Raw genomic sequence first — 27,723 nt, 5'->3', positions numbered from 1 at the left:
ACCATGATGGATCAGGGAGAGGGGTAAATTTGGAAATCATAAACTGCCTACAAGCATTCTCAAAGTCATTTCTTTGAATGAAATCTTTACCAAGGGCAGGTACACCCGAGAGGGCAGTATAGAAGACGGAAGTGATCTGTAACCCTTTCAAATCTCCTAATCTGTGATGTGACATTGATAGCCAAATGTCTGATGGAAATTTAATTTGTGGGAACAGTAGTGTGGGGATAACTGAGATAGGAGCTAAGGGAGAAATCTTGTTCTGAGCAGATGTTAAGACCAAAAACTTATGGCAAATATGCAGCATTCCTCTGGTGAGTACGCTATCTACTTTGGTCCCTTCTCCTGTCCTCTCAGGTGTCCATAACCTATGGAACAATTCCTTACCCAACAGGGCCAATTCTAAATCTACATGCATACAGAATGTCTCTTGTCTGGCCAGTTTAAGCCACCTTTCCAAACTAATAGCCTGTATATAGGTTGATAGGTCAGGGAGGGAGATACCCCCATGTTTCTTTCTTCGGGAAAGAAAGCGAAAGGACATTCTAGTGCGCTTCTTATCCCACAAATAACTGCTCATGATGGATTGTAGTTTATTAATGAAACTAACAGGTACCGATATGGGTAGGGCTCTCAAGGTGTACATTATCAGCGGCAGGATGTAGGTGGTGAGGACATTTTTCCTGCCTAGCCAGGTTAGGAAAGGAGAGCTGCTCTTAGAGAGAATAGAGGTGACTTTGGAGAGTAGCGGGGGGAAATTAAGACTAAACAACAACTTGGGGTCCATCGGGATCGTCACCCCCAAATATTGTATTGCTTGTGTAGGCCACTTGAATGGTATGAGGGCTTTGACCTTAGTACGCAGGACAGCTGGGAGGGAAACGGCAAGGGCATCCGACTTATCGAAATTTATCATAAAATTTGAGATAACCCCAAAAGTTTCGAAAATCTGCATAACCTCCAGCAAAGCCTCTTCAGGATTTGACAACAGGAGCAGTAAATCATCAGGAGCAGTAAATCTGCCTAGTTTCACTCCTTTGATCGTGGGGGATTGGCGGAACTTAAGAAGAAGCGTCTCTAGGGTGAGTACAAACAAGGTGGGGGATAATGGGCATCCTTGACGAGTACCGTTTCTAATTTAGAAGGAGTTCGATAGGGTGCCGTTGACTAGTACTCTCGCAGATGGTGCAGAGTATAGAGTATAGATAGCTCTGATGAGGCCTTCATGGAAGCCAAAGGCTTGTAGTACTTTCTCCATATAGGCCCAGCTAACCCTATTGAACGCCTTCTCCGCATCTGTGCCCAGGAGTACAAGAAGGGACTTAGATTTGATGGCGTGGGTGATCGCATGTATGACTCTACTGATATTATGCCTACCCTCTCTACCTGCAACGAAACCTACCTGTTCTTCACCCACAAGCCCAGGGAGCAACCCTGACATCCTGCTGTTAAGCAGTTTAGCCCACCACTTCAAATCGGTGTTCAGCAGTAAAATCGGCCTGTAACTTCCACATGCTTCCTTATCCTTCCCTTCTTTATGGATAATCGTTATGTGCGCTTCCTAGGCTTGTGGGGTCAGAGAGCCACCTGTAAGGAGGAGATTGCATGCCGTGACAAAATGTGGGACTAAAATATCTTTATACTTTTTTAATATGAGCTTGGAAAACCGTCAGGTTCGGGACTCCTGCCTGAAGGGATAGACATTAGAACCTTTTCAACCTCTTCCGTTGTAAACGGTTGAAGCAGCTGATGTATATCGACCTCAGAAATTCTTGGGATGTTATTAGAGCTAAGGAACTCCGACGTGCATGTCTTGATTTGCTGGCTGGTGAGGGGTATTGGGAGGTTATACAGATTTGGATAAAAGGAGCAAAACTCCTGAGCTATCGCTGGAGTATTAATAAGTCGGGGGCCTGAGGCTGATTTGATGGCTTAAATAAAGGATTTATTTCTTTGGTTCTTAATAAGGTTGGAGACTAACTTAGAACCCCTATTCCCATGAAGGTATTGTTTGAAGCGCAATACGAACATTCAAAAAGTCAGGGACCTTATGCCTCAAGCACTTAAGCAGAACCTCAATGTTAATAAGACCTCCCTGAGATCAGATGTCAGCTCAGACCCCAAAGTAAATGACCCCCTCAATCAGACCTCAGATAAGAGCCCCATGCCTCTCATCATCCCCATTATCAACCATGATGCCTCTCATCATCAGCATTATCATCCATGATGCCTCTCATCATCCATGATGCCTCTCATATCCCCCATTATGATTCTCATCACCTCATTGCCTCAGATCAGCCCCAAGTTTCATAAAATAAAAAAGCACTTACCTGTCCGGCTCCTGGATGCCGCTGCTCCTCACCACCCGCGCTCTGTGTTCCTCCTGCTGTCGGCTGTGCTGTGAACTGGCGTGCACAGAGTGACGTCACAGAGCGCCTCACACTGTGCGCAGCCCTGTACAGCCTACAACCGAGGACCAGGAAGCGGTGAGTACAGAGCCTTCACCGCTTCCTGGTCTTCACCCTCCTACCTATTTTTGCTACGGGCAACGAAAATGCTATTGCACTGTACATGTGAGCCCGCACCTGGAAGAGCCAATATCAGGGGGCTAAAGAGCCGCATGTGGCTCTAGAGCCGCAGGTTGCTGACCACTGACCTAGGGCATATGAAGCACAGAGATTATTACTACCAAGATGCATAACTTTACATTTGTCCACATTGAACCTCATTTGCCAAGTTGATGCCCAATCACTAGTTTGTGGACCTCTTCCATAGACCGTACAGTTCTACACAGTTTAGTGTCATCTGCAAAAATAGATATGGTGCTATTAATCCCGTCCTCAATATCATTAATAAATAAATTAAATAATAAAGGGCCCAGCACTGAACCTTGGGGTACACCACTTATAATCTGGGACCATTCTGAATAGGAATCATTGACCACAACTCTATGGACACGGTCCTTCAGCCAGTTTTCAATCCAATTACAAACTATACTTTCCATGCTAATAGACCTTACTTTACTTATAAGGGACAGTATCAAAAGCCTTTGCAAAATCCAGAAACACTACATCCACAGCCGCCCCTCTCTCCAGGCTACTACTCACCTCCTCATAAAAACAAATCAGGTTAGTCTGACAACTTCTGTCCTTGGTAAACCCATACTGGTTATCACTTATAATATTATTAATAGTCACATACTCCTGTATATAGTCCCTTAAGATTCCTTCAAACATTTTTCCCACAACAGAAATTAAACTAACTGGTCTATAATTACCTGTGGAGGACCTTGATCCTTTTTTTTAATATGGGCACCACATTTGCCTTGCGCCAGTCACTTGGCACTGTACCAGTCCCTAGAGAATCCTTAAAAATTATAAACAGGGGCACAACAATGACTGAACAGAGCTCTTTAAGCACTCTTGGGTGTAATCCATCTGGACCCAGAGTTTTGTTCACATTTACCCTATTTAACTTCTCTTTTGGACCATATAAGTTAGCCAATTGAGTATATCACTTGATGTGCTAACAACCCCGACGCCACAGATCTTAGCTCCTCTTTCTCCTTTTTTGTATATACAGACCTAAAAAACTTATTTAGGAACTCTGCCCTTTCCTTATCTTCAATGACTACCCCCCCTTTACCATTATTTAGGGATCCTACCTGCTCAGACCTAGGTTTTTTAGCATTTATATATTTAAAAAACTTTTTGGGATTTGTTTTGCTTTCTTTTGCTACCTGCTGTTTTGTATCTTTGCTAATTTTAACTCCTTTTTGCAGATTTTATTAAGCCCTTTGTAATCTTCAAACGCTACAGCTGAACCCTCAGATTAGTATTTTTTAAATTCCCTCTTTTTGTCTTTTATTGCTCTTTTTACAGTAGCTGTAAGCCATGGGGGGTTTAATTTTAGCCATTTATACTTGTTACCCCTTGGAATGGTGTCTAACGTATAAAATACTGGGCCTGCCATGGGCTATTGAGACCCTTAGTGACAATTACATTTTTTAGGTTGCTTTTGTAATGATACATCTTACATTGTCTACAATTCCTATTCATAAAAACTTTGTACCACACACTTTTCCCCAGTAATGGAATATAATTTATTCAATTAGGGGATGGTAACTAAAAGCCAGGAACCAGAAGATAATGCCCAAAGCAAACTTTTTATTTCCGTGCAACTACTAATTGGGGCAGATTTACTAATGATTACGCTTTGCAGTCTAAGAATATGAATCAGAGTTATAATTTTAGACAAATTTTCTATTCTGGAGCTTGGACCTTTATAAGTTAGGAGAATGTTAAATCTTACACCAGAATTCTGTCTGTGCATCAAAACTTTATCCTTAAGCCAAAAAAAGTCTTTGCACCAAACGTTTATCCTATTTTTAGAAGACAGAGGAGATTGCTAATGCTGTCTAACAATAAGAAGGTGTAAAAATAGACGGTCCAAAACTGTGCCAGATTTATCACAGTGGCTGATACAGTCTGATAAATGTGGCAGACAACTTTAGACTATCTATGTTTAGGCCACTTACTGTATAAGTTGGCATAGTTTTACTCTAGAAATGGGACAAAATGTTGGCGCATGGAGGTGCACTTAAAGGGGTTGGCCTATGAAAAATATTCTGCATTTTTCAAAGCAGCACCTGGATCTGAATACTTTTGTAATTGCATGTAATTAAAAATGTAATATAGCCATTGAGTTAATCACTGAAATCAACACCTACTGTTTGCCCATCCTTAAACTGCCACCAGCTACAGCAGAAAGGACACACCCCTAAGAAATTGAATGTCCCCTGAGCTGCCAGCTTGAAATAAATCTAGCAGAGGAACTTGAGCAATGAATGTGGAGATCTCTGGATCCATGTGAGGTACAGGGCTGGTTCTAGCTTTGTTAGAAAGAGATTGCCATGTACTGTATGATGTGTGATTTTCATTTTTTACATTACTCATTGGATAACCTTTTTAAGCTACGTCCCTTTCCCGCAAACCCACACCTCCTTGTTGGAAGAAGCAGTAAGGGGTTCATAAATGAGGTGCAAAGCATGACATATATTTTTTATTTGTTACCTATCATGTAACAAAAATTGGTGCATTTTCAGTAGTAAATCTGTCACAGCCACTATCTCTGGCTGTGACCTTCCGTCCTTGCTCGTTCGGCGCTCCTCGCTGAAGTTTCGTTTCTGTGTGTTATTTGTGGTTCTGTATGGGTTAACTCCCCTGTGTTCCTATTAGGAGTTAATCCTCTCTGTCTGCTCCATGGGTGTGGCCTCTCTGCTGCACCCATGGAACCTGTATATAAGGCTGAGGTTTCCTCAGTTCTGGGTCAGCTCTCCTGGTGTGTGTTGTCTTGTCCTGCTCCTTGTTTGTACTTTGTCTCCCATGCTGCTGACCCATGGGATCTGTGTCTGTCTGTGCTCTGTGGGTTTCCCTACTTGTTAATTGATGTCCTCTTTCCTGTGTTTCTGTATGTGTTCTGCCAGTTATGTTTGTTACCTTGTGTGTATTCATGTCTCTATTCAGCAAGCCCTTGCTGCACCTCTCTTTGCAGCAGAGTGCCGTGGGTAAGGCCATGCAGTTTACTACTGGTGGAGCTAGTCCTCCTCTGCTCATTGTCACTCCTGTTTCCTTGCTATGTACTCCTGCTTGTGTTATTAGTTGCCTGCTTGTATTTGCCTGTCTTTGTTATGTGTGCCTATGTGCCGTCGGTACCTTCTGGTACCTGTTGTCCGTTCGCTCTTGCTGTCACTGTCTAGTTCACGCTCCAGAGTGGACCCTGGCAACTTCCTGCTGCAAAGCCTAACCCTACCATCTGGGGCCCTAGTGAATACCAGGAGTTGCTTAGTCATGCCCCTCTGGAGTATTACTAGACAGTGGCGCAGTGGGGGTTTTCTCCCACTGTGCTGACGGTACATAGAGCTCATGTTTTGTCTGTGCTGCCTTCCCTGGTTTTTGTTTGTGCAATAAACTCTTGTGTGTCTGTACCTGAGTTCCGTTTGTTTATTGCTTAACGACGCGGTGGTCTCTCCTGGGACCTCCAACTCGTGACAAAATCTGCCTCATTGCTCTGTTATAATGTAAATGCTTGCTACACCAGGGGAGATTTCTATATCCTTTCTACCTTACTTATGATCAAAATAGAAATTTGGAGCAGAACGTCTGCACAGCTCACAAATGTAGACATTTCTAACGTTTGGTAATTACATAAGTCACTTTAATAATGAATAATGTGCTAGCATGCAGCTCCGAATATCTTACTAAAGTGAATAAGATTTTATTGGTTTCATTTGTGCCCATTGCCCTATGTTCTATGTACTTCAATATAGTCCAATGGTTCAAACATGTAAACTAATAATATAGTCAGAATGAAAGAAAATATAGAATATTAAGATTTAATCTAAAAAAATAAACATATTTCAGGCACTGTGATGTACCTACCGTACCATGGAAGCAGCATAGGTAACTGCTATGGGGCCCATGGAGGAAATGAGGCCCATTGCTAGCTGTGGCTTAACAAATGGAGGACAGAGACAGGGCTGAGACCTCTCATACGACTGCTCGGAGGCTGTTCTCACTCTGTACCACATTCTCCAAGCAGCTGCTATTGCCAGCAGATAACAACTTCCCTTTTCTTTAAAGGCTTTATTATTGCATTGTACTTGTTTATTTCAATTGCTCTTTATTAAAAATACAGAATCCTTTTTTCTGTACAGAGCTGAGATGCTCTAGTAGCAGCCAATGGATTTTCTGTCTTTTCCGTCATCTGGGGAGAAGACAGGCACCTTATTTCTGCCCCCTGCGCTCATTATAGCTCAGTTCTTATCTTACTGATAAGAATGTGGCTTAAATAAGTGTCTATGACCTCTTAGTAGTTTAGAGATAAGGGTTATTAGATGACCGGCACAAAGTGAAAGTACCAGTCATACAGTTAGAAAAATAGTTCACACTTTGTGACAGAATGGCTCAATATTTTTAATAAAGTCCAATTGAAAGTATGATTTTTAGCCAAAAATGAGTAAGACGCAATCATAAACAAAAATTGACTCTAAAGGTGTACATAGCCTTTAAGAATTGATTAATAGAAAGCTTGTCAGATACCCTATTGGATAAACGGATAGGGAATAAGTGTCTTATCAGTAGGGCTCTTAGCTCTGGGACCTCGGCTGATCAGAAGAACAGGAGCACATGCTCCCTGTTTGAATGGCGTGGCAGTCTACTGTTCCATTCAACTCTATGGGACTGCTGGAGATAGCTGAGTACTAGAGTTCCGATATTTCTGGCAGCCTTAAAGAGTAGAATGGAGCAGCAGTACAGAGCTCAATTTTTGTTCCAGCAGTTGGAACCCGCAGATCAGACACTTATTCCCTATTCTATGGCTAGAAGATAAGTTGTCTTAATGGGACAACCCCTTTAATCAGATGGCCCATTTAATACATGTTCGCCTTCTCCCCCTCTTTACTGGCTGTAAATTACACTAACTGTATAATATCTTGCATGCAAGTGCCGACTGACTAACCTCCAGCATTAAAGTATTTTTGGAAGACTATTGTGTAAGGCTATTCCTGTTGTTTATCAGTACACATGTTTTCACAAGGAGAGCATCAGGAGAATGTTAAAGTGGACCAGATGCCCTGTATATTTTGGAATGTGTTCCTGGAAATATGCTTTGAAAAAGGGATTTATGGAAATAATTTGCTGTAAATTAAAGTAAATTACATTTTTGTGTCATTGGAATTTTTTGTGACTCAGTATTTGACTGTAGTGGGACCTTATTAATAATATGTGTGGACTACCACAACCTTCAAAGCATATCAATAATTGAGCATTGCTAATGGGTACCAATACCTGACGAATAACTATGTTGTTCCTCGTAGGGAGTGACGCAGAGTGAGTTAGAACAGAGGATCAGATCGGCTGCAAACCTTGAAGAGCTGCTACGCATCACTCATCCCAGAGAGTTGAAGTTATGGAGATGTCGGTCAAAACTTAAGTCCTACATCAGCACTGACACCAGGTCAGGGCCCCACCGCTCAACCAGATTTGCTGCAGCATTCTATGACATTGAAATACTAAAAGGTACATGATACAGTGTATTGTAAATCACTAACATAAAAATTAATTTAAAGGGTTGTCCCCTACTATGTCCAATCAAGACCTCAAAATGCTATATAGGTCACCTATAAGTGGTTGTTACCTGCTTTTTATTTTCCTTTGCTTTTGGTCCCTGGCTTTTTAGCTCATATCCATTAGGCCAGATTTGTGACTTCAGTTTAGCTACAGTGCCTATATGCAAAGAGTCTGAGGTTGTCCAAGTCCCACCTCCAGTCTCTTGTTGTTCTAGCTGCTGATCTCTCCCTCAAATGTGCAACATTTTTGGTCTACCGGATCGCAGAGTATCTTGCTGACAGTTCAACTGAGTGTCACTTACTCGTCAAACAGCTGATCAGCGGGAGTGTCAGACCCCTGACGATCTGATATTGATGACCTATCCTGAGGATAGGTCATCAATATAAAATCCCTTTTAACCCTGTATGGCAAAAACTGCTGCAAATTTTAAATGAAAACCAATTAATCAAAAAATCATTAAAAAAAATCATTAAAAATTGCACCCGAAGGTGTTCATAACCTTTAATTATTGCATAATGCAAAGTTACACATTAGCAAATATGTTTATACTTGTATGAGGATAAACAAAACCTACAGAGACAGTAACCTTTTCAATTATTGTAACCAATGGCATCAATATGAAATTACAGGGCAATATGGTGGTAGACCCAAACTCAGCTCAATAAACTATAGAACGACCATAAAACTTAGCATGATACACATTGTGACTTTTATCATTTACACAGGTTCTCCCAACTTAGTAAGTTATGATATATTGCTCTCTGATTCCAGGAGCCCATATCTAATAACAATATGCATGTGCAACTGATTAAGCCCTCTCTTGTAATTCTCCAACATTCGGCATCTTACTAGCCTAATGGCGACCACCCCCCCAACCCATGCCAAATTCTCAGTCCAACCCCTCCCTAGTCCTATTGTTATAGACATATGGTAGATGCATGCATGGTTGATTACATACAGTGCTATCACAGATACAGGAAAATATAGCACCACATACCTACCCGTGATGTCCTCCCTGATGTAGATGTTCTCATTTCTCATCTTCTGCTTCGATTAGAAGCAGACCACCATGATGACATCTTTCAGGTGCATCTCGTCTCTGTAAAGTTTAACACACAGACATCTTAGTTTCCTCACTTTTCCATCATACTCCGCTTCTGGTGCCCCAACATGGTCATCCTGACTCTGCTTCTGGTGCCCCAACATGGTCATCCTGGTGCTACCCCCAATACTGTGTCTGCTGTGCTCCCCAATGAGCACAAACACTATACCGCGGAAATAATAATGCTATACAGGGACTCATCCTGCTGGAACTCCGCCCCAGCCCCCATTATAGTCAATGGGGACATAGCGGCAGTCCGGGGGCACACGTGAACTAGCGGCAGGATGGATCCGACCGGCTGTTCACCCACTGGAACAGCCTTCTGGACTCCCCTGCCGCCAGTGTGAAAGTACCTGATGAATACATGATAGAAGCCACCCAAAAATGACCCCATTTTCGAAACTACACCTGTCAAGGTATTCAAAACTGATTTTACAAACTTTGTTCACCATTTAGGTGTTCCACAAGAATTAATGGAAAATGGAGATGAAATTTCAGAATTTCACTTTTTGGGCAGATTTTCCATTTTAATCCATTTTTTCCACTAACAAAGCAAGGGTTAACAGCCAAACAAAACTCAATATTTATTGCCCTGATTCTGTAGTTTACAGAAACACTCCATATGTAGTTGTAAACTGCTGTACGGGCACACGGCAGGGTGCAGACGGAAAGGAACGCCATATGATTTTTGGAAGGCAGATTTCACTGGGATAATTTTAAGCTGCCCTGTCACATTCGAAGACCCCCTGATGCACTCCTAGAGTAGAAACTCTAAAAAAAGACCCAATTTTGGAAACTACTGGATAAGGTGGCAGTTTTGTTGGTACTATTTTAGGGTATATATGACTTTTGGTTGCTCTATATTACACTTTTTGAGGCACTGTTTTAATTTTTTGTTATTCACAATGTTCATCTGACAGGTGGTATTTTTATAGAGCAAGTTGTTACGGACGCGGCGATGCCTAACATATATAATTTTTTTTGATGTATTTATATTTTACACAATAGCTACTAGAGAGGAGTCGTTGATCCAGGGAGTTATTCTGATTGCCTGATTGGAGTCGGGAAGGAATTTTTATTCCCCTAAAGTGGGGAAAATCGGCTTCTACCTCACAGGGTTTTTTTTTTTTTTTTTTGCCTTCCTCTGGATCAACTTGTACGTGTGAAATTCAAGCGTTATATACTGCTGTCATATTCTGTTAGTAAAAAAACACCAATTTTTGGCAAAATACTTTATTTGCGGCCTTGTCTGCATCTGTACGTGTGAAATTCAATCGTTATATACTGCTGTCATATTCTGCTATTAAAAAAACACCCATTTAGGGCAAAAAAAATATTTTGCAGCCTTTGCTGCATCTGTCATTGTGACATACACCCTTTAAATACTGCTGTGCTATTCTGGTATTAAATAAACACCCATTTTGGGTAAAAATATTAATTTGTGGCCTTATCTGCATCTGTACGTGTGAGATACACCCTTTAGATACTGTTGTTCTATTCTGCTATTAAAAAAACACCTATTCAGGGCAAAAAACTAAATTTTGCAGCCTTTGCTGCATCTGTCATTGTGAGATACATGCGTTAGATACTGTTGTTCTATTCTGTTATAAAAAAAACACCCATTTTGGGCAAGATCCTAAATTTGAGAAATATGAGGAGAGCGTCAAATAAGGGATGTGGCCCGGTCGTCGTGCTGCTGGCGGAGCTCCTGTTGCAGGGAGAGGACGTGGTCGATCTGTGCCAGCTACACGCACAAGTGAAACGCCTTCTTCAGGAGCAAGTAGGTGACAGAACCTTCAGCGGTATTTGGTCGGGCCTAATGCGGCTCTACGAATGGTGAGGCCAGAACAGGCCATAGTAGATTGGGTTGCTGACAGTGCCTCCAGTTCCTTCACATTGTCTCCCACCCAGTCTCCTGCTGAAAGATCAGAGTTGGCACCTGCAGCCGATGTTCATCAGTCTTTCACCTCACCCCCTTGCAAGTCAGCCTAGCAGTCTGAGCCCCAAGTCATGCAGCAGTCTTTTCTGCTTTTTGATGACTCTGTTAGCAGGGTTTCCCAGGGCCATCTACCTAGCCCTGACCCAGGAGTGGAAGAGATTGAGTGCACCGATGCCCAACCACTTATGTTTCAAGATGAGTACATCGGAGGACCATCGCAGCACGTTTCGGATGATGACGAAACACAGGTGCCAACTGCTGGGGCTTTCGAAAGTGTGCAGACCGACAAGGAGGGCAGGGGTGAAGACTGGGTGGAAGATGATGTGGAGAACGATGAGGTTCTTGACCCCACATGGAATCAAGGTCATTCGAGTGACCTGTGTAGGTTGGCGGAAGAGGCGGTGGTCGCACAGAGCCACCAGCACAGCAGAAGAGGGAGCAGGGTGCAAAAGCGGAGTGGCCGTCTCCTAGACAGTACGCCTGCTACTGCCCACAGCAGCAAGGGACCGAGCACACCAAAGCCAGCTCCAAGGAGTTCCCTGGCGTGGCAGTTCTTCAGACAATGTGCTGATGACAAGACACGAGTGGTTTGCACGCTGTGCAATCAGAGCCTGAAGCGAAGCATAAACGTTCTCAACCTGAGCACAACCTGCATGACCAGGTATCTAAGTGCAAAGCAGAGCTGCAGTGGAGTAGACACCTCAAAAACCAAGAAAGGTCTCTGGCTCCTCCTGCTTCATCTTCTGCTGCAGTCTCGGCCTCTTCATCCACCTCTGGGGTGACAGTGCCACCTGCCACCCCGCAAACAGAGGATCTGCCAGCAACACCACCACCTGGGTCACCAAGCATCTCCACAATGTCCCACGGAAGCGTTCAGCTCTCCATCTCCCAAACACTGGAGTGGAAGAGGAAGTACCCCCCTGCCCACCCATGATCCCTGGCCCTAAATGCCAGCATTTTAAAATCCCTGGCCTTTGAAATGCTGTTATTCCGTCTGGTGGAGACAGAGAGTTTAAAAGGCCTTATGGCGCTGGCTGTCCCACAGTACGTCGTGCCCAAGCGCCACTACTTTTCCAGGAGAGCCATCTTTTCCTTGCACAACCAAGTGGGGGACAAAATCAGGTGTGCACTGCGCAACGCCATCTGTGGCAAGGTGCACCTCACTACGGATACATGGATCAGTAAGCACGGTCAGGGACGTTATATCTCCATAACAGCACACTGGGTAAATGCAGTGGCGGCTGGGCCTGAGGCGGATAACAGTTTGGCGCATGTCCTTCCACCACCGAGGATTGCAGGGCGCTTTAGTTTGCCTCCTGTTGCTTCCTCCTTCTACTCCGCTTCCTCATCCTCTACCGGCTCCTCATCCGGTGAGCGTAACACCTTCACCACCAACTTCAGCACAGCCATGGGTAAACGACAGCAGGCAGTTTTAAAACGTATCTGTTTGGGGGACAAACCCCAAACCGCGCAGGAGCTGTGGACAGGCCTTGAACAACAGACCGATGAGTGTTTGGTGCCAGTGAGCCTCAAGCCCGGCCTAGTGGTGTGCGATAATGGGTAAAATCTCGTAGCAGCTCTGGGACTAGCCGGTTTGACGCACATCCCTTGCCTGGCGCATGTGCTGAATTTGGCAGTGCAGAGATTCTTTAAAAATTACTCTGATATCTCAGAGCTGCTGCATGAAGTGCGGGCCGTCTGTGCGCGCTTTCAGCGTTCTCCCCCTGCTGCTGCTCGCCTGTCAGCCTGCAGCGTAACTTCGGCCTTCCCGCTCACCGCCTCAAATGTGACGTGCCCACAAGGTGGAACTCCACCTTGTACATGCTGGCCAGACTGTGCGAGCAGGAGCATGCGATAGTGGAGTTTCAATGGCAGCACGCATGGGAGAGTCGCTCTGCGGAACAGCACCACTTCACCACCAATTACTGGGCCTCCATGCGAGACCTGTGTTCCTTGTTGCGCTGTTTCGAGTACCTTACCAACATGGCCAGTGCCGATAACGCTGCTCTCAGCATTACTATCCCACTTCTATGCCTCCTTGAAAAAACCCTGCTCACGATGATGGAAGAGGATTTGGCACAGGAGGAGGAGAAGGAAGAGGGATAATTTTATAGGGTTTCTGGCCAGTCATTCTCCGAGGGTGGGTTCCTGCCCAGGTACACAATTGTCCAGCCAGGGCACAGTCCTGGAGGATGACGAGGTGGAAGATGAGGAGGAGGAACCATGTTCACAGCAGGGTGGCACCCAGACCAGCTCATGGCCATCATTGGTGCGTGGCTGGGCAGATACAGAGGACACAGACGATACACCTCCCACAGAGGACAGCTTTTCGTTGCCTCTGGGCAGCCTGGCACACATGAGCGATTTAATGCTGCAGTGTCTCCGCAACGACCGCCGAGTTGCCCACATACTAACTGATTACTGGGTGGCCACGCTGCTGGATCCCCGTTACAAGGACAATGTACCGTCCTCAATTCCCTCACTGGAGCGTGATCGTACAAGCGCACGCTAGTAGACGCGCTGCTGGTGGCATTCCCACCTGACAGCGGGGGCACAGTGGAAGCACAAGACGAAGGCAGAGGAGGAGGAAGAGGTCGCTAACGCAGCTGGGGCACCGCCAGCACCTCAGAAGGCAGGGTTAGCATGGCCAAAATGTGGAAAAGCTTTGTCAGCACGCCACAACAACCAGCACCACCAGCTGATACGGAACGTCTTAGCAGGAGACAGCATTTCAGCAACATGGTGGAGCAGTATGTGTGCACACGCCTACACATACTGAATGACGGGTCTGCCCCCTTAAACTTCTGGGTCTCCAAATTGGGCACATGGCCTGAGCTTGCACTTTACGCCTGAATGTGTGTTTAGCACGGCAGGAGGCGCTATCACAGACAAGGGCAGCCGCCTGTCCACAGCCAATGTGAACAAGCTCACGTTCATTAAAATGAACCAGGCATGGATCCCACAGGAATCGTCCGTACCTTTTGCAGAATAGACATGTATACCGGCCTTACCCAGCCATTGTTATACTACAGCGCAATTGCTCATTGTTGTATTTTTGATATTTCCCACTCTTTTGGGGTTTACCCTAATTTAAAAATAAATAAATAAAATAAAACCAAAAACCACCTCCTCAAACTCCTACTCCATATGGACCTCCACCACCTCCTCCTCAAACTCCTACTCCATATGGACCACCACCTCATAAATCAAGTTTTTTTTACTTGTACGTATTTTATTTGTCTGTTAAATTTCACTAATTTTTATGTTACATTTTCGGGTGACATTCAACAATTTTTGGCTGTTATAGACCCCTGCTCTACCTAGTAGACAGATTAATAAATTTCATTAATTTTTCTGTTACATTCTTGGGTTGACATTTTACAATTTTTGCCATAAATAAACCCCTGCTCTGAATAGGTGACAGGGACCGAAATTTTTATAAATAATCTGTTCCATTGGTGGGTTACATTAACCCATTTCTGGCAATGAAAAACCTCAGCTTTTATAACTTGTCCCACATTTCCGCTTCATCCCATTGCAGCCATTGACCTCCCTTGGGTGAGGTCTCCCTTTCTCAGGCTCCCACTTCAGCCTGGAACCCTGATTCCCCGCCACCCGTGATCACCATGGTAGGTGCATAAAAGAACATCGAAAGAAGATATCCAAATGGATCGTGGACGTCACAGGGACATGCGACCAGGCAGAAGTTATTCAGAGTCAACAAAGCGGCAACAGGGCCTCTCCTGGCTAACGTTTCCAAATCCTAAATACCCCAGTGACATTCCCTATAATTTTTCATTAATTATTGCAATAACAGGACATCTTAAGAGTCCTGTATTGTTATTTATTGTGGGTAATTGCCGCACGCCCCCTCCTTAAAGAGGACCTTTCACCAAAAAACATGTATAGAAACAGTCACATTACCTAACAGTGCGGCCCCCAGTGATGTATTTCCGATTAATATTTTTTCAGAGGACCCCCGCTTTCGTCCGCTGTGGTCTCCGTTAGATCTGGCATCTCATATGCTAAATGAGGCGATTTGGTTCGAGTAGGCGGTGACTAGAATTTGTACAGGGCGCAGTTTTCTTCTCCCTGGCTAAGAGCGCATCCAATCAGAGCGCCGCGCTCTTAGCCAGGGAGAAGGAGCTCAACAGGATGCTGCTGCTGCCGCCTATGCCGCCGTTGCGATCCTCTCCGCCGGGGACTTCAAGATGGCGCACACCTCGGGATGTGTAAAAGCTCAAGTTCTCGCAAATCATTAGCATATGAGGCGCCAGAACTACCGGAGACCACAGCAGACGAAAGGGGGGTCCTCTGAAAAATTTATAATCGGAAATACATCACTGGGGGCCACACTATTAGGTAATGTAACTGTTTCTATACATGTTTTTGGGTGAAAGGTCCTCTTTAACTTGGAAGCTTAAGCTTCAATACTTTGTCCCACATTTCCACTCGATTACATTTAATTTCATCCAATGACATCCCTTGGATGTGGTATCCCTTTCTCAGGCTCCCACTTCGGCCTGGAACCCTGATTCCCCGCCACCCGTGATCACCATGGTAGGTGCATAAAAGAACATTGAAACTTGATAGAGAAGATATCCAATTGGATCGTGGACATCACGGAAACGTACGACATAGTGGAGCAGTATGTGTGCACAGGTGTCCGCTCAACTCTAGTTTTAGTGTCTCCATAGTCTGAGAGCCATAGTTTTTTCAGCTTTTGGTCGATTGTCTTAGGTAGGGTATGATTTTTGCGGGATAAGATGACGGTTTCATTGGCACTATTTTGGGGTGCATATGACTTTTTGATCGCTTGCTATTACACTTTTTGTGATGTAAGGTGACCAAAAATGTTTTTTTTTGCATAGTTTTTATTTTTATTTTTTTGTCGGTGTTCACCTAAGGGGTAAGGTCATGTGATATTTTTATAGAGCCGGTAGATACGGACACAGTGATACCTAATATGTGTACTTTTCTTTTTTTCCCTATTTTATTACGATTTTTTTTTTTTTTTTACTTTATTTTGGGAAAAATACACTTTTTTTAACTTGAAACTTTAAATTTTTGGGGGAAAACTTTCTTTTTTAAACTTTTTTTCCTCTTTATTTTTTTGTCCCACTCTGGGACTTCAACTTTTGGGATCTGATCCCCTTTACAATGCATCACAATACTTCTGTATTGTAATGCATTGGCTGTAAGTGTATTACAGACTGTAATACACTTAGAGCCTGCTTGCCTTTGAGATCCAGGGGGCTGGATCTCACAGGCTCTCCCGGAAGGCAGCCACAATGCCTAAGGAAGGCATCGGGCTGCCTTACCTGCCATTCGGTCTCCGTCACAGCAGCGCAGGGACCCGATGGCTGTTTCCTCCCTGCACAGACATCGCACGTGCCGCGGTCAGCGCTGACCACGGCGTGCAGGGGTTAATGCGCCGGCATCGGTGATTTCACTGATGCCAGCGCATACAGCAGGGGTCCGGCGCAGCTCCTGCACCCGCCCGATCAGCGTTCTGTACATGTACGGCGCTGGGCGTTAAGTCACGTCCAGTTATGCCGTACATGTACGCCGCTGCGCGTTAAGGGGTTAATAATAACCCCTCTATAGTGCCCCCAGCAGTACCAAGGCCCCTCTATAAGCCACCAGTTTAGAGCCCCCTTAGTAATAATACCCCCTATAGTGGCACAAGTACAGCATTTATAATGCCCCCTGTAGTAGTCCCTCTATCTTTAAAGCCCCAAAGAAGTACCCGCCGTAGTTACAATGACCACTGTAGTGTATCCTGTATTATAATGCCCTCTGTAGTGCCAGTACATATTATGTGCCCCCCTTTAGTGCCCATATGTATAATGCCCCCTGTATTCTAATGCCCCTTATGGTGCTCCAGCCTGTATTATAATGGGCCCCCAGTAGTGCTCCAGCCTGTATTATACTGGGTCCCCAGTAGTGCTCCAGCCTGTATTATAATTCCCCCTGCAGTGGCCTGGCTTGTATTATAATGCTCCTTGTAGTACAATGCTCTCCTGTAGGGCTTTTATATATAATGCCCCCATAAAGCTAGGATGTATAATGCTCTCACCAGCCCTCCCCCTTCTGAAAGTATAATTGCCTTGGTTTTTCCGTATCCTAATTGCATCCAGACACATACTATGAGGATATATAAATCACTCTTAGTTAAAAGACGGCACAATCCTATTAGCTCATTTGTATTTTTAGGTTGTAAGGATGACACCCAGGTTTTTCGTAATAAACTGAGTCTTCTGCCATTTGGGATCAGATGAAAACTCAAATCTCTTCTTATTCTCTTGCCCACTAGACTACATTTCAAGAGTTGGAACTTTGTAGACAAGATGGTTAGATTCCTTGTTTAGGGATCATACAAAAATTATACCATGGCAATATAATGCTCTCCGCCTGTATTCCATCTTTAAGTGCCCCCATAACACCACCAGTATATATAATGTTTCCCCATAGTATAACGCCTAGTTTATATAATGCTGTCCCTGCTCTACTCCCCTGTATTCCCCATGTAGTATACTTACTTGTGGCTAATATATTTTCTGCCGCCGTCTGCGATACAGGCCACGGGTATCTTCCTGCCTGTGGCCTAAGTTTCTGCGTGACATCGCCGCAACCTGCAGTGCCAGGTCATGAGCGGTGCAATGAAATGGTGATGTCATCGTGACCGCCTGTGTCGTTCTACTGCTTCATAGACTAAGAGGCCTATGAGCCTATAAGGTTGAATGGCAGGGATGGGAGCCAGAGGCTCCCCCCCCCCCTTCAGAAGCAGGTTCGCTGCCGCCTGAGGCAACATCCTCATCTCGCTTCATGGCAGAAGTGGGCCTGCCACCCTGTCTTGTTTTCGCTGATGGGCCTGGCGCAATTTTGATCAAAAATGTGCGCAAAGAGCTTTTAAATTTTCATATACGGGTAGTAACTGTCACAGTGCGGTTCACTATGGGTTGGCTGCAGTTGACGTGTCCCGGGTGTGCTGATTGCTTGTGTTGCACGTGCTGGCTGCAGGCCTTCTTTGGGTGTGTGTGAACTGTTTCCTGTGACTTGCATGCTCTCTGTGTTCATGTAGGGTTTATGTTTCCCTGACCTTCACGTCTTCCAGTTCTTTTCTTTTTTTCCTTTTGCCAGAAACGGGGTCGTGCCTTATCTGAGTCAGGAGCTTTATCTGAGCCATTGGCATGGCCTGGAATGTCTGGCTTTATGGCGTGAATCAAGTGGTTACCCTACTCCCTGCACTCAGCCAGCAAAGGGATTGTCAACCAGTTTGGGGCTGCTGTTTAGGACAGACATTCCCAGCAGGTAGGGACAGTGGTCAGGTGAGACTAGGTCAGCACTGTTCCCTACCTTTATGTCCAGTTTGATGCTGATTATGTTTGTACCATTTGTCTACTAATCAGTATCTTTATGCATAATCTGTGTCCGTATGACTCGTCTGAGAAAGCTTGGGGATATGTTCAGTGGTTCTCCTAAACCCTGAACAGTAACTATAGCAGTGATGCAGTTTACCGTTATTTATGTGTCTTTGCACATGGCAGGGTGCTGCTACTTGTAGTCCTTGTTGCTTTTATAATGCAGTAACAATTTTTGCTTCTACTTGATATATCTGGCTTAAGTCAGTTGGACAAGCTAACCATGTCCACTTTCCCAACCACTGTTAAGAAATGGAGTAATGTAAAAATGCAGAATATCACAAAATGTTTGCATAGATGAGCCAAAAAAGTCTGAAAGCCCTGTTTTGTGACCTTTGTGATTACATTTATTCTTGTGTGCTCTTTACTAATTTCACACCCTTCTTTTTATGGTCCTTACATTGTTCTTTATGAGTGTAGTCAGGAATGGACTGGGAACTTAAAGTGAGGAGGGCTCAGGTGCCCCACTGAGCATCGGCCCACTGTGAAATTTCCCTGTAGGGTCTATGGCCAGTCCGCCCTGAGTGTAGTAGCACCAAATTTATGAATAGCAGTGCCAGCCTTTTTTCTGCTTTCTCTATAGTAAGATAAAAACATAACTCCAACCCTTATCAAGCTATATTCTGGTAGTAATTAGCAAAGAATTGTGGGCCTATTATATACTAGATCAGTGGTGGCGAACCTCTCTGTGGGCACCCGCACTCTGGAAAAAGTCTATGGTGTACCAATATGCCTTAGACTTTTCCTGCCATTCATCAGCACAGAGCGCACTATGAGCAGCACAGGCCACGCACTGAATGTAGGCAGGATATTATAGCTAAATGATAGAGTACATGGAAGTTATACTATGTGGGACTGTAGTATTCAGGTTAAATTGAGGTATTGGCATAAATAAAAAGGAGTTTCGGGTTGCAGTTTGGGCACTCGGTCTCTAAAAGGTTCACGATCACTGTACTAGATTGTATGTAAGAGGCTGTGTAAGGACTGCTATAGTCACTGGGGGAACACTCTGCTAGAGCGTTTGGTACACTATGACTCACTTTATGGTGAGCCCAACATATTCCATGTATCAATTGTGGAGCAACAAGGGACCCACAAACTCTTACTGCACAGGGGCCTTGTACTTTTATTCCCGTGAATGGGAAAAAGCTACAATACCAAGCACAGCCACTACGAAAAGTAAGTCATGTGCAGTGCGAACCAGTGTAAAACTGGTGTAAACAAGTAAGAAACTGCAGCACTCAGCCAAGAATTGTAATCCCCTCCAAACAGATGATCACCAGGGGTGCGGAGAGTCCGATCTCACCAATATAACCTATATATCGTCTTTAAAATGGTTTACTGAATCCAGTATAGGATTAAAACAAGCACAAAAACAGTTTCGACATCAATGATTGGTTCGCCATTAAAAGTGCCTCCCCAGCTGTACCTCGGGAGCACCTGGGGGGAACCTCACTAGTCATGCCTGCCTCATAGTTTTGAGAACAAGGGCTCTAAAACAAGATTTTTCTTTTTGAATAATAAGCCACCACCTGAAATTAAATTGCACGATGCAAGGAAACACTCTACAATAATTGTCTACACATGGACCATCTGAATTTGGATGAACGTACTAAACTCTATATAGACAGGGAGCGGGGACCAAAATTAGTCCGTGACTACAGGACAGTATTTTGCATTTCTGTGTAGTTAGCATTTTTGATCTGAAATACAGATTAAATGTTAGTTAATGGGGAAACGCACACATCCAGGAGTTTCCATGCAGAGGCTATATACTGTAATTCAAGTTAAAGGGAACCTGTCACCGGTATTTTGTGTATATAGCTGGGGACATGGTTTGCTAGATGGCCGCTAGCACAACCGCAATACCCAGTCCCCATAGCTCTGTGTGCTTTTATTGTGTAAAAAAACAATTTGATACATATGCAAATTAACCTGAGATGAGTCCTGTATGTAAGATGAGTCAGGGACAGGACTCATCTCAGGTTATTTTTTTTTTTTACACAATAAAAGCACACAGAGCTATGGGGACTGGGTATTGCGGATGTGCTAGCGGCCATCTAGCAGCCCATGTCCTCAGCTCTATACACACAATCCCGGTGACAGGTTCCCTTTAAAGGATTCCTCACTGCAAGCCACATGAGAGTGGCCTCTAAGCAGGACCGATGCAAGGATTTTTGCCAACACAACCAAAGCTACATTTTGGCGCCCCCCCCCCCCCCCCGCACCCCCCAACGCTTCTCCTCTCTGTGGTCCTGGTATCTTCTCTCTGCTTCAGACAATGGCTGGTTTAAGGACCATATTTTTCGCCCTCTAAGACACACCTAGGTTTTAGAGGAGGATAATAAGAAAAAAATATTTTCCATTACACCTCAGGTCAGACCAGCAATCAGACCCCCAATGTTAATCAGCCCTCAGATCAGAACCCCATGTCAGACATCATCCCCCAGCCATCAGCCCCCAATGTCAGCCATCAGACCCCCATGTCACATTTCTCCCCCTCCATGTCACATTTTTCCGCCCTCCCCCAGGGTGTGCCCTAAAGCGGCCGCTTGGTCTGCCTTATGGTAGCACCGGCCCTGCCTCTAAGAAGTCAATGGAGCCTGTAAAAAAGTATCTATTATAAGGATGTAAATTTTTCTTTCTTGTCACCTCTATACTAGTCAGGTGTCTTGCACACCCTTGCAGATCCCCTTGGGTCTTCATTTTCTAGTACAATCAGGGTAGAACAAACCATTGATCCATTGGTTATCCTCAGGCTACAGTAGGTAATCAATATCATATCTATGGTGGTCCAACATCACACACTCCTAGTGATCAGCTTCCGGTACCGGAACTAGCTCCGCTAAATGTATAGTGGCGGTGAGATTCATGTGAACCTAACTGCAGTAACATGTCATGGCCACTACACTCTGAATTGAGTTGTGCTTCTGGCTCCATTAAAAGTGCTCGATCCGATGCCCGAGGCCGCAAGGAACAGCAAATTGGTGGGAGTGTGGGGTGTCAGACGCCCACCATTCGGTTAGTGATGTCCTGTCTTGAGAATAATTCACCAATATCTTGAGCCCAGAAAACCCCTTTAGGGCCTATTCACACGACAGTATGGTCGCCGCGCCTGCGCTGCAGACAGCAAAAAGCAGTCAGCAATGCACGGGCATCGGCTGTGTGAATCCCGTTACTTGAATGGGTCCATGGAGGCACGGACCTGATAGCCACGGAAGTGCTTCTGATTTGTGCCTCCATTCCGCAAAACATAGGACATGTCCTATCTTTGGCTGTAGTTTGCGGATCATGGACCCATTGAAGTCAATGGATTTGCGGTCCACAGTACGGGCACGGAGCCCTCATGGTCATGTTAATGGGCCCTTAACAATATTAGAAATCATACACACAATATGCGGAGAATGTGTACGCGTATAGATCAATACTCTTCATGCATAATAGAATTCCTTTATAATGTATGAGGACATTGGGGGTCATATCCTTTCATGTAGATAATTTTTTTTTTCTGAGTTATATTTGGGGGAAGCGACATTAAAAGGAGATTTTAATGATCTGACCAGAAGAATGTCTGCAGACTGATAAGTGGTGTTCTCTGATGGTTGACACACGAGAAATGCCATCTACCAAAATGTGCACATATCTAGCCGAGACCACATCTTGGACGGCAACCGCTAATTGTCTGTCAACAGCGTGAGAACCGAAATGTGCGCGATCTACACGGCCATGGGAACGATTCTAACTGCAGATAGCATGTAGAGAGGCATCATCTGTTAGACACAGAGCACCCTGGGTTAGGTCTGATAGTCTGGGAGAGCTGCTGAAGTCAATGTGAAATAAATATAGAACAGTCTAGTTCCTTACACACTGAGTGACCATATTACTTAGGGCTCATGCACATGAATGTATTTTGTTTCCGTGTCCATTCCATATTTTTTTTTTTTGCAGCCCATATGCAGAACCATTCACTTCAACGGGACCACAAAAAATGAAATGACAAGGTGTGCTTTCCGTGTCTGTATTTCCGCATGGACGTTCTGCAAAAATATAGAACATGTCATATTGTTGTCCGCATTACGGACAAAGATAGGACTGTTCTATTAGGGGTCAGCGGTTCCGTTCTGCAAAATTCTGAATGCCCACAACCGGTAGCCATGTTTTGCGGATCTGCAATTTGCGGACAGCAAAACATCCAATGGTCGTGTGTATGAGCCCTGAAGGCCTACAGTGGACTAAGCTGATGGCAAAAAACCTGCTATACCAAGCAAAGGAGCTATAAAAAGTGTATAAACCGGTGTAAACAATAAAGAGACTGCAGCGCTCACCAGAGCATCCTAACCCCTTCCAAGCAGCTGATCACCTGGGGTGCCGGGAGTCAGTCCCCCAGCAATATAATCTCAATCTAATAGGTCAGCAATTTTAAAAACCTGGACAGCCCTTATAACTCCTTAAAGAGGGCACAGTGGGAAGTGAGTTCCTAAAACTCACAACACAGTGATCGAGCAGGCACAGAAGCTGTGCTTGCTCATTCAGGGCACGGGCCCATGGCTGTTACTGAACTCAGATGCCAGCAGTTTAACCCCTTAGATGCGAAGGTCAATGCTGACCATCGCAAGGGGTTTATAGAGGGAGAGGCTCCTCTTCTCAGCCCATTGGCTCCCCATGATGCGATCGTGGGCTGCCATTGGTTGCTTTTGCAGTCAGAAGCCTTGGGGCCTGCCAGTTACGGAATCCTATGAAGCCCAGCCCGTAAGCAAACTGTAAGTGTGAAACTGACAGTTACGGTGTAGTACAAGATGTATTGTACTGCATTGTACCAGCGTTCAGGCCCTCAAATTCTAAAGTCCCCTAGTGGGACAAAAAAAAAAGTAAAACAAAATTAAAAAGTGTTAAAAAAAAAATTCAAGTAAAAAAAGCTCCCCTTCCCCCATAAAGCAATTTACTACTGAAAGAATTTGGTATCATCGCGCCCATAACGACCAGCTCTATACAAAATATCACATGATCCAACACATTTATGGCATTTCCTCACCCAGTAGAACATGCCTAACAAGTTTAAGGGGCATAGTGTGTCTCAGATGGCTTGTAGTGTTAAAATGCTCACTCTACCCTTTGATACATAACTTGAGGGGTATATTTCTAAAATGGGCTCACTTATTGGGGGTTTTCACTGTAGGGATACCTAAGGATCTCTACAAATGTGACATGGCACCGGAAAATCATTCCAGCTAAATCTGCCCTCCAAAAGCCGAATGGCGCTCCTTTCCTTCTAAGCCCTGCAGTGTGCCCATACAGTATACAATCACTAAATGAGGTGTTGTCGTATCTTCAGAAAAAAAAAAATTGGGGTGGTGTGCTTTTTCTAGTATTACTTCTTGTGAAAATGAAAAATTTGGGGCTAAAACAACATTTAACAACCTGAATACCCCTTTAAATGATAATTTTAGTCTACCTACATAGATGTGATGGTATATTTCATAAAGATAGATTTATGTAACTGTGAGAGTAAAACATTTCAATAGCAGTTCTTCCCCTTGGCTTTTTCTCAACATTTCGTCAGCATGAATATAAAGATATTTAATACGTTGGCATGAGATGGTGACCCTGTATATTAGGTACTGGCATGGAGAGACGATCTCACAGCAGGGAGAATTATTACAGCCTGGCTCCAGAGAAGTCTATCATGCCACACTTCATAAAACTGCAGCCTCTATCAGTGGGGATGCTCATTAAGTTTCTCCTACATCTTTAGATGTTGATGTTGGCTCTTTCGGATTTGTTTCCAGTCATTTATTTTGCATCTGTTTTATTTGCTTTAACTTTAAATGGCCTTTCTAGCTGGGATGACTCCTATGTTTGAGGAATACAACCAATGCAAAACCAAACAGGGCTTCCAAATGTTTCCTAGCGATTTCCTTATCTGTTTTCAGTGCCTTGTTAATAATCATGCAGTCAGCTGCCACAAGTTTTACACTCTGGCCCCTTTTTTTCAGTGCAAATTCTCAATCTATCCATAGACCCTGGGAGCGTAGTTTTAGCATAAACTGGACCAGTAGGTCAGCATACATTATTTTTTTATTACATTGGAAAGCGTAATCTGCTGAGCTTTCCAATACAGAGGGACACAGTTAAAAAGTATACCACGTGGTATCATTATTTTTACAATGGGAGACAAGGGTCAACGTGTCTCTCTTATGCCTGTACAAGATCGACCTTCAAAGGCTTTTGTCAGAGGTATATGTTAGGGAATACCCTTGATGTATCAACAAGTTGGTCCACATTTAACAATTTTTATTCAGGTAGACTTGCCATAAATTGTGCCAAAATCGGAAGCAAATGGGCGTGGAGGTTTGGGTCTTTTTATGCCAGGAAAACTGGCAGTAGGGGGAATGGCAAATTCCTCTAATGGGGTTTGATGGCACATGCCATGATTGAAATCGGATGCATATAGAGAAATAGTAGGGGGCTCAGGCGCAGTCCTATTGCAACTCTACAAAATGTTATATAAATGTGTGCATAAACCCTAAAGCTGACCATACACATCAGATAAAGGTCGACTAAACAAGTACATTTTAGCAGAGATGCCCAAAATTCTGAAGCTACTTTCACATCTGCGTTGTGCTGTCTGGTTTTCAGATCTGGCACAGGGTCTTAAAACAGCAGCATAAGGCCTCATGCACACGACAGTATTTTTTTGTGCTCCGCAAAAAGGGGTTCCGTGATCCATGTCCGTTTTTGTTTCCGTGTGTCTTTCTTTATTTTTGGAGGATCTCCACACATGAAGAAAAGTAAAAAAAAATGAAGTCAAGTTTGCCATGCAAATGATAGGAAAAAAACGGATGCGGAAAATCTTGTGTGCCTCCGCGTTTTTTCATGGACCCATTGACTTGAATGGGTCCGCGAACCGTTTTCCGTGAAAAAAATAGGACAGGTTATATTTTTGGGATGGACAAACCACGGACGCGGATGACAAACGGTGCATTAGCCGAGTTTTTAACGGACCCGTTGAAAGTCAATGGGTCTGCAGAAAATCACGAAAAACTGAACAACGGACACGGAATGAAACAACGGTCGTGTGCATGAGGCCTAACTCTTCAGTTTTGTACCCATTTATTGTCAATAGGGACAAAACTGAACAAACCGGAATGGAGTACACCAGAATGCATTATGTTCCGGTTTGTTGTGTTCCCATGACGAACACGAAACCTCTGCAAGCAGTGTTTTTGTGTGTAGCATGGGAAACTGAAGAAGCCAGATCTGGCTCCACAAACCATGTAAGTCAACGGTGCAGGATCTGTGTTCCTCGGACACAAAAAACGGATCTGGCGCCCCAATGGTTTTAGTGCCGGATCATGTATCTTCCGGATCCCTTCAGAACAGAGGCAGCTGGTTGTATTGTAATAACGGAAGCATTTTGATGTGGTTTTGATATTTCGTGTCAGATCTCAGAACCATACAGCAAAAGTGCAGATATGAAAGTAGCCTTACATACATGGGCCCCTCTTGATTGTGGTAGCGTTTCAGCTTGCCTGAAAATTTATTTCCACCAAACATAAGCAGCAACTAAAGGAATCCACCAACGTATGCCCTTGTAGCCATGGAAATAAGTATGCATGTGGTCCTAGCCATGTGGAGGGAAGAGTAAATGCTTGGCAGTCCATAAAAAACAATGGAGAGGCAGGGACATGGGACCACCATTCTCGAGATTGATAAGGGTCTCAGGAGCAAGACCCTCACTGATCAAACATTTATTCCCTATCTTGTGTTTAAATCTTGGGAAAACCCCTGTAACTCCAGTCACCTCAGGAGCCTAGAGGCCCAAAGTATGTAACTGGCCGACATTGCTTCTACGGTTTCACTGCATTCTCTTTATGTACTTGAAACATAATTCCTAAACATGGCTATTCAACCATGTCCTGCTGATGAATGCGGTGCAGAAAAAGACAACAACACAGCATCTAATCGGAAATGTTTCAGTAAATGAGTAATACTCCAGGCAACTCTGAAACCAACTTTTTTCAATATAGTTTTTCTTGTTGAAAAAATGGTACAAAAGCCTATGTTCTTCCATGTATCACACTACAGAAAAGGCTCAAAAACATTGATAAATTAGTCTCATTGCTTATATGGAAATGCACACCTCTCAAATGTGTTTCCATAGAGAGGATTGTAGATAGGGGACTGCTAGCGGGGCATGTGTCCTGGGTGCTCGATGGAGGAGGTGGCACTCTGCCTTGGCCCAAGTATTTAGAGAGAAAGCTAGGGCAGTGCAAGAAGAGAAGCCAAGCTAAAACTCAACATAAGTACTGTATGTAAATGTAATCCAACCCTGATAGTGCTTAGTTAAAGGCCATGTACCCTTCAGAGGCATTTTTTAATGATTGCATGTTACCATTTTTGGCTAAAAATCTTTTATTCAATTGGCCTTTATTAAAAATATTCAGCCACGTTAACTGTTTTTCTAGCTGTGTGACTGGTACTTTCACTTTGTGCCGGTCATCTAATAAACATTATCTCTAAACTAGTGAGAGGTCATAAACACTTATTTAAGCCACATTTAGGGAGCAGGTCAGAGAGCAGAGATAAGGAGTCTGTCTGCTCCTGGTCTGACGGAAAAGACAGAAAATCCAAAGGGTGCTACTAGAGCATCTCAGCTATGTTCAGATAAAAAGGACTGCGCTCAAAAAGAGTACAATGCAATGATAAAAAAAATTGCCCCCAAAGGTATACATACAGGTCCTTCTCAAAAAATTAGCATATTGTGATAAAGTTCATTATTTTCAGTAATGTACTGATAAACATTAGACTTTCATATATCTTAGATTCATTACACACCAACTGAGGTAGTTCAAGCCTTTTATTGTTTTAATATTGATGATTTTGGCATACAGCTCATGAAAACCCAAAATTCCTATCTCAAAAAATTAGCATATCATGAAAAGGTTCTCTAAACGAGCTATTAACCTAATCATCTGAATCAACTAATTAACTCTAAACACCTGCAAAAGATTCCTGAGGCTTTTAAAAACTCCCAGCCTGGTTCATTACTCCAAACCGCAATCATGGGTAAGACTGCCGACCTGACTGCTGTCCAGAAGGCCATCATTGACACCCTCAAGCAAGAGGGTA

At 44.0% G+C, this 27,723-nt stretch overlaps 1 protein-coding gene across 1 annotated transcript in view; it reads left to right on the top strand.

Annotated features, from left to right (window-relative positions):
* The window catches only part of VEGFD (vascular endothelial growth factor D), a 102,958-nt gene that overhangs the window by 47,919 nt on the left and 27,316 nt on the right, over positions 1 to 27,723 (top strand). The window contains exon 2 of the mRNA XM_044286755.1: positions 7,877 to 8,078. Coding sequence (XP_044142690.1) covers positions 7,877 to 8,078 — 202 coding nt within the window. The remainder of the gene's footprint in view (positions 1 to 7,876; positions 8,079 to 27,723) is intronic.

Source organism: Bufo gargarizans, chromosome 3 (assembly GCF_014858855.1).
Source record: "Bufo gargarizans isolate SCDJY-AF-19 chromosome 3, ASM1485885v1, whole genome shotgun sequence".
Taxonomy (NCBI): domain Eukaryota; kingdom Metazoa; phylum Chordata; class Amphibia; order Anura; family Bufonidae; genus Bufo; species Bufo gargarizans.
This window is presented reverse-complemented; position numbering and strand designations above follow the sequence as displayed.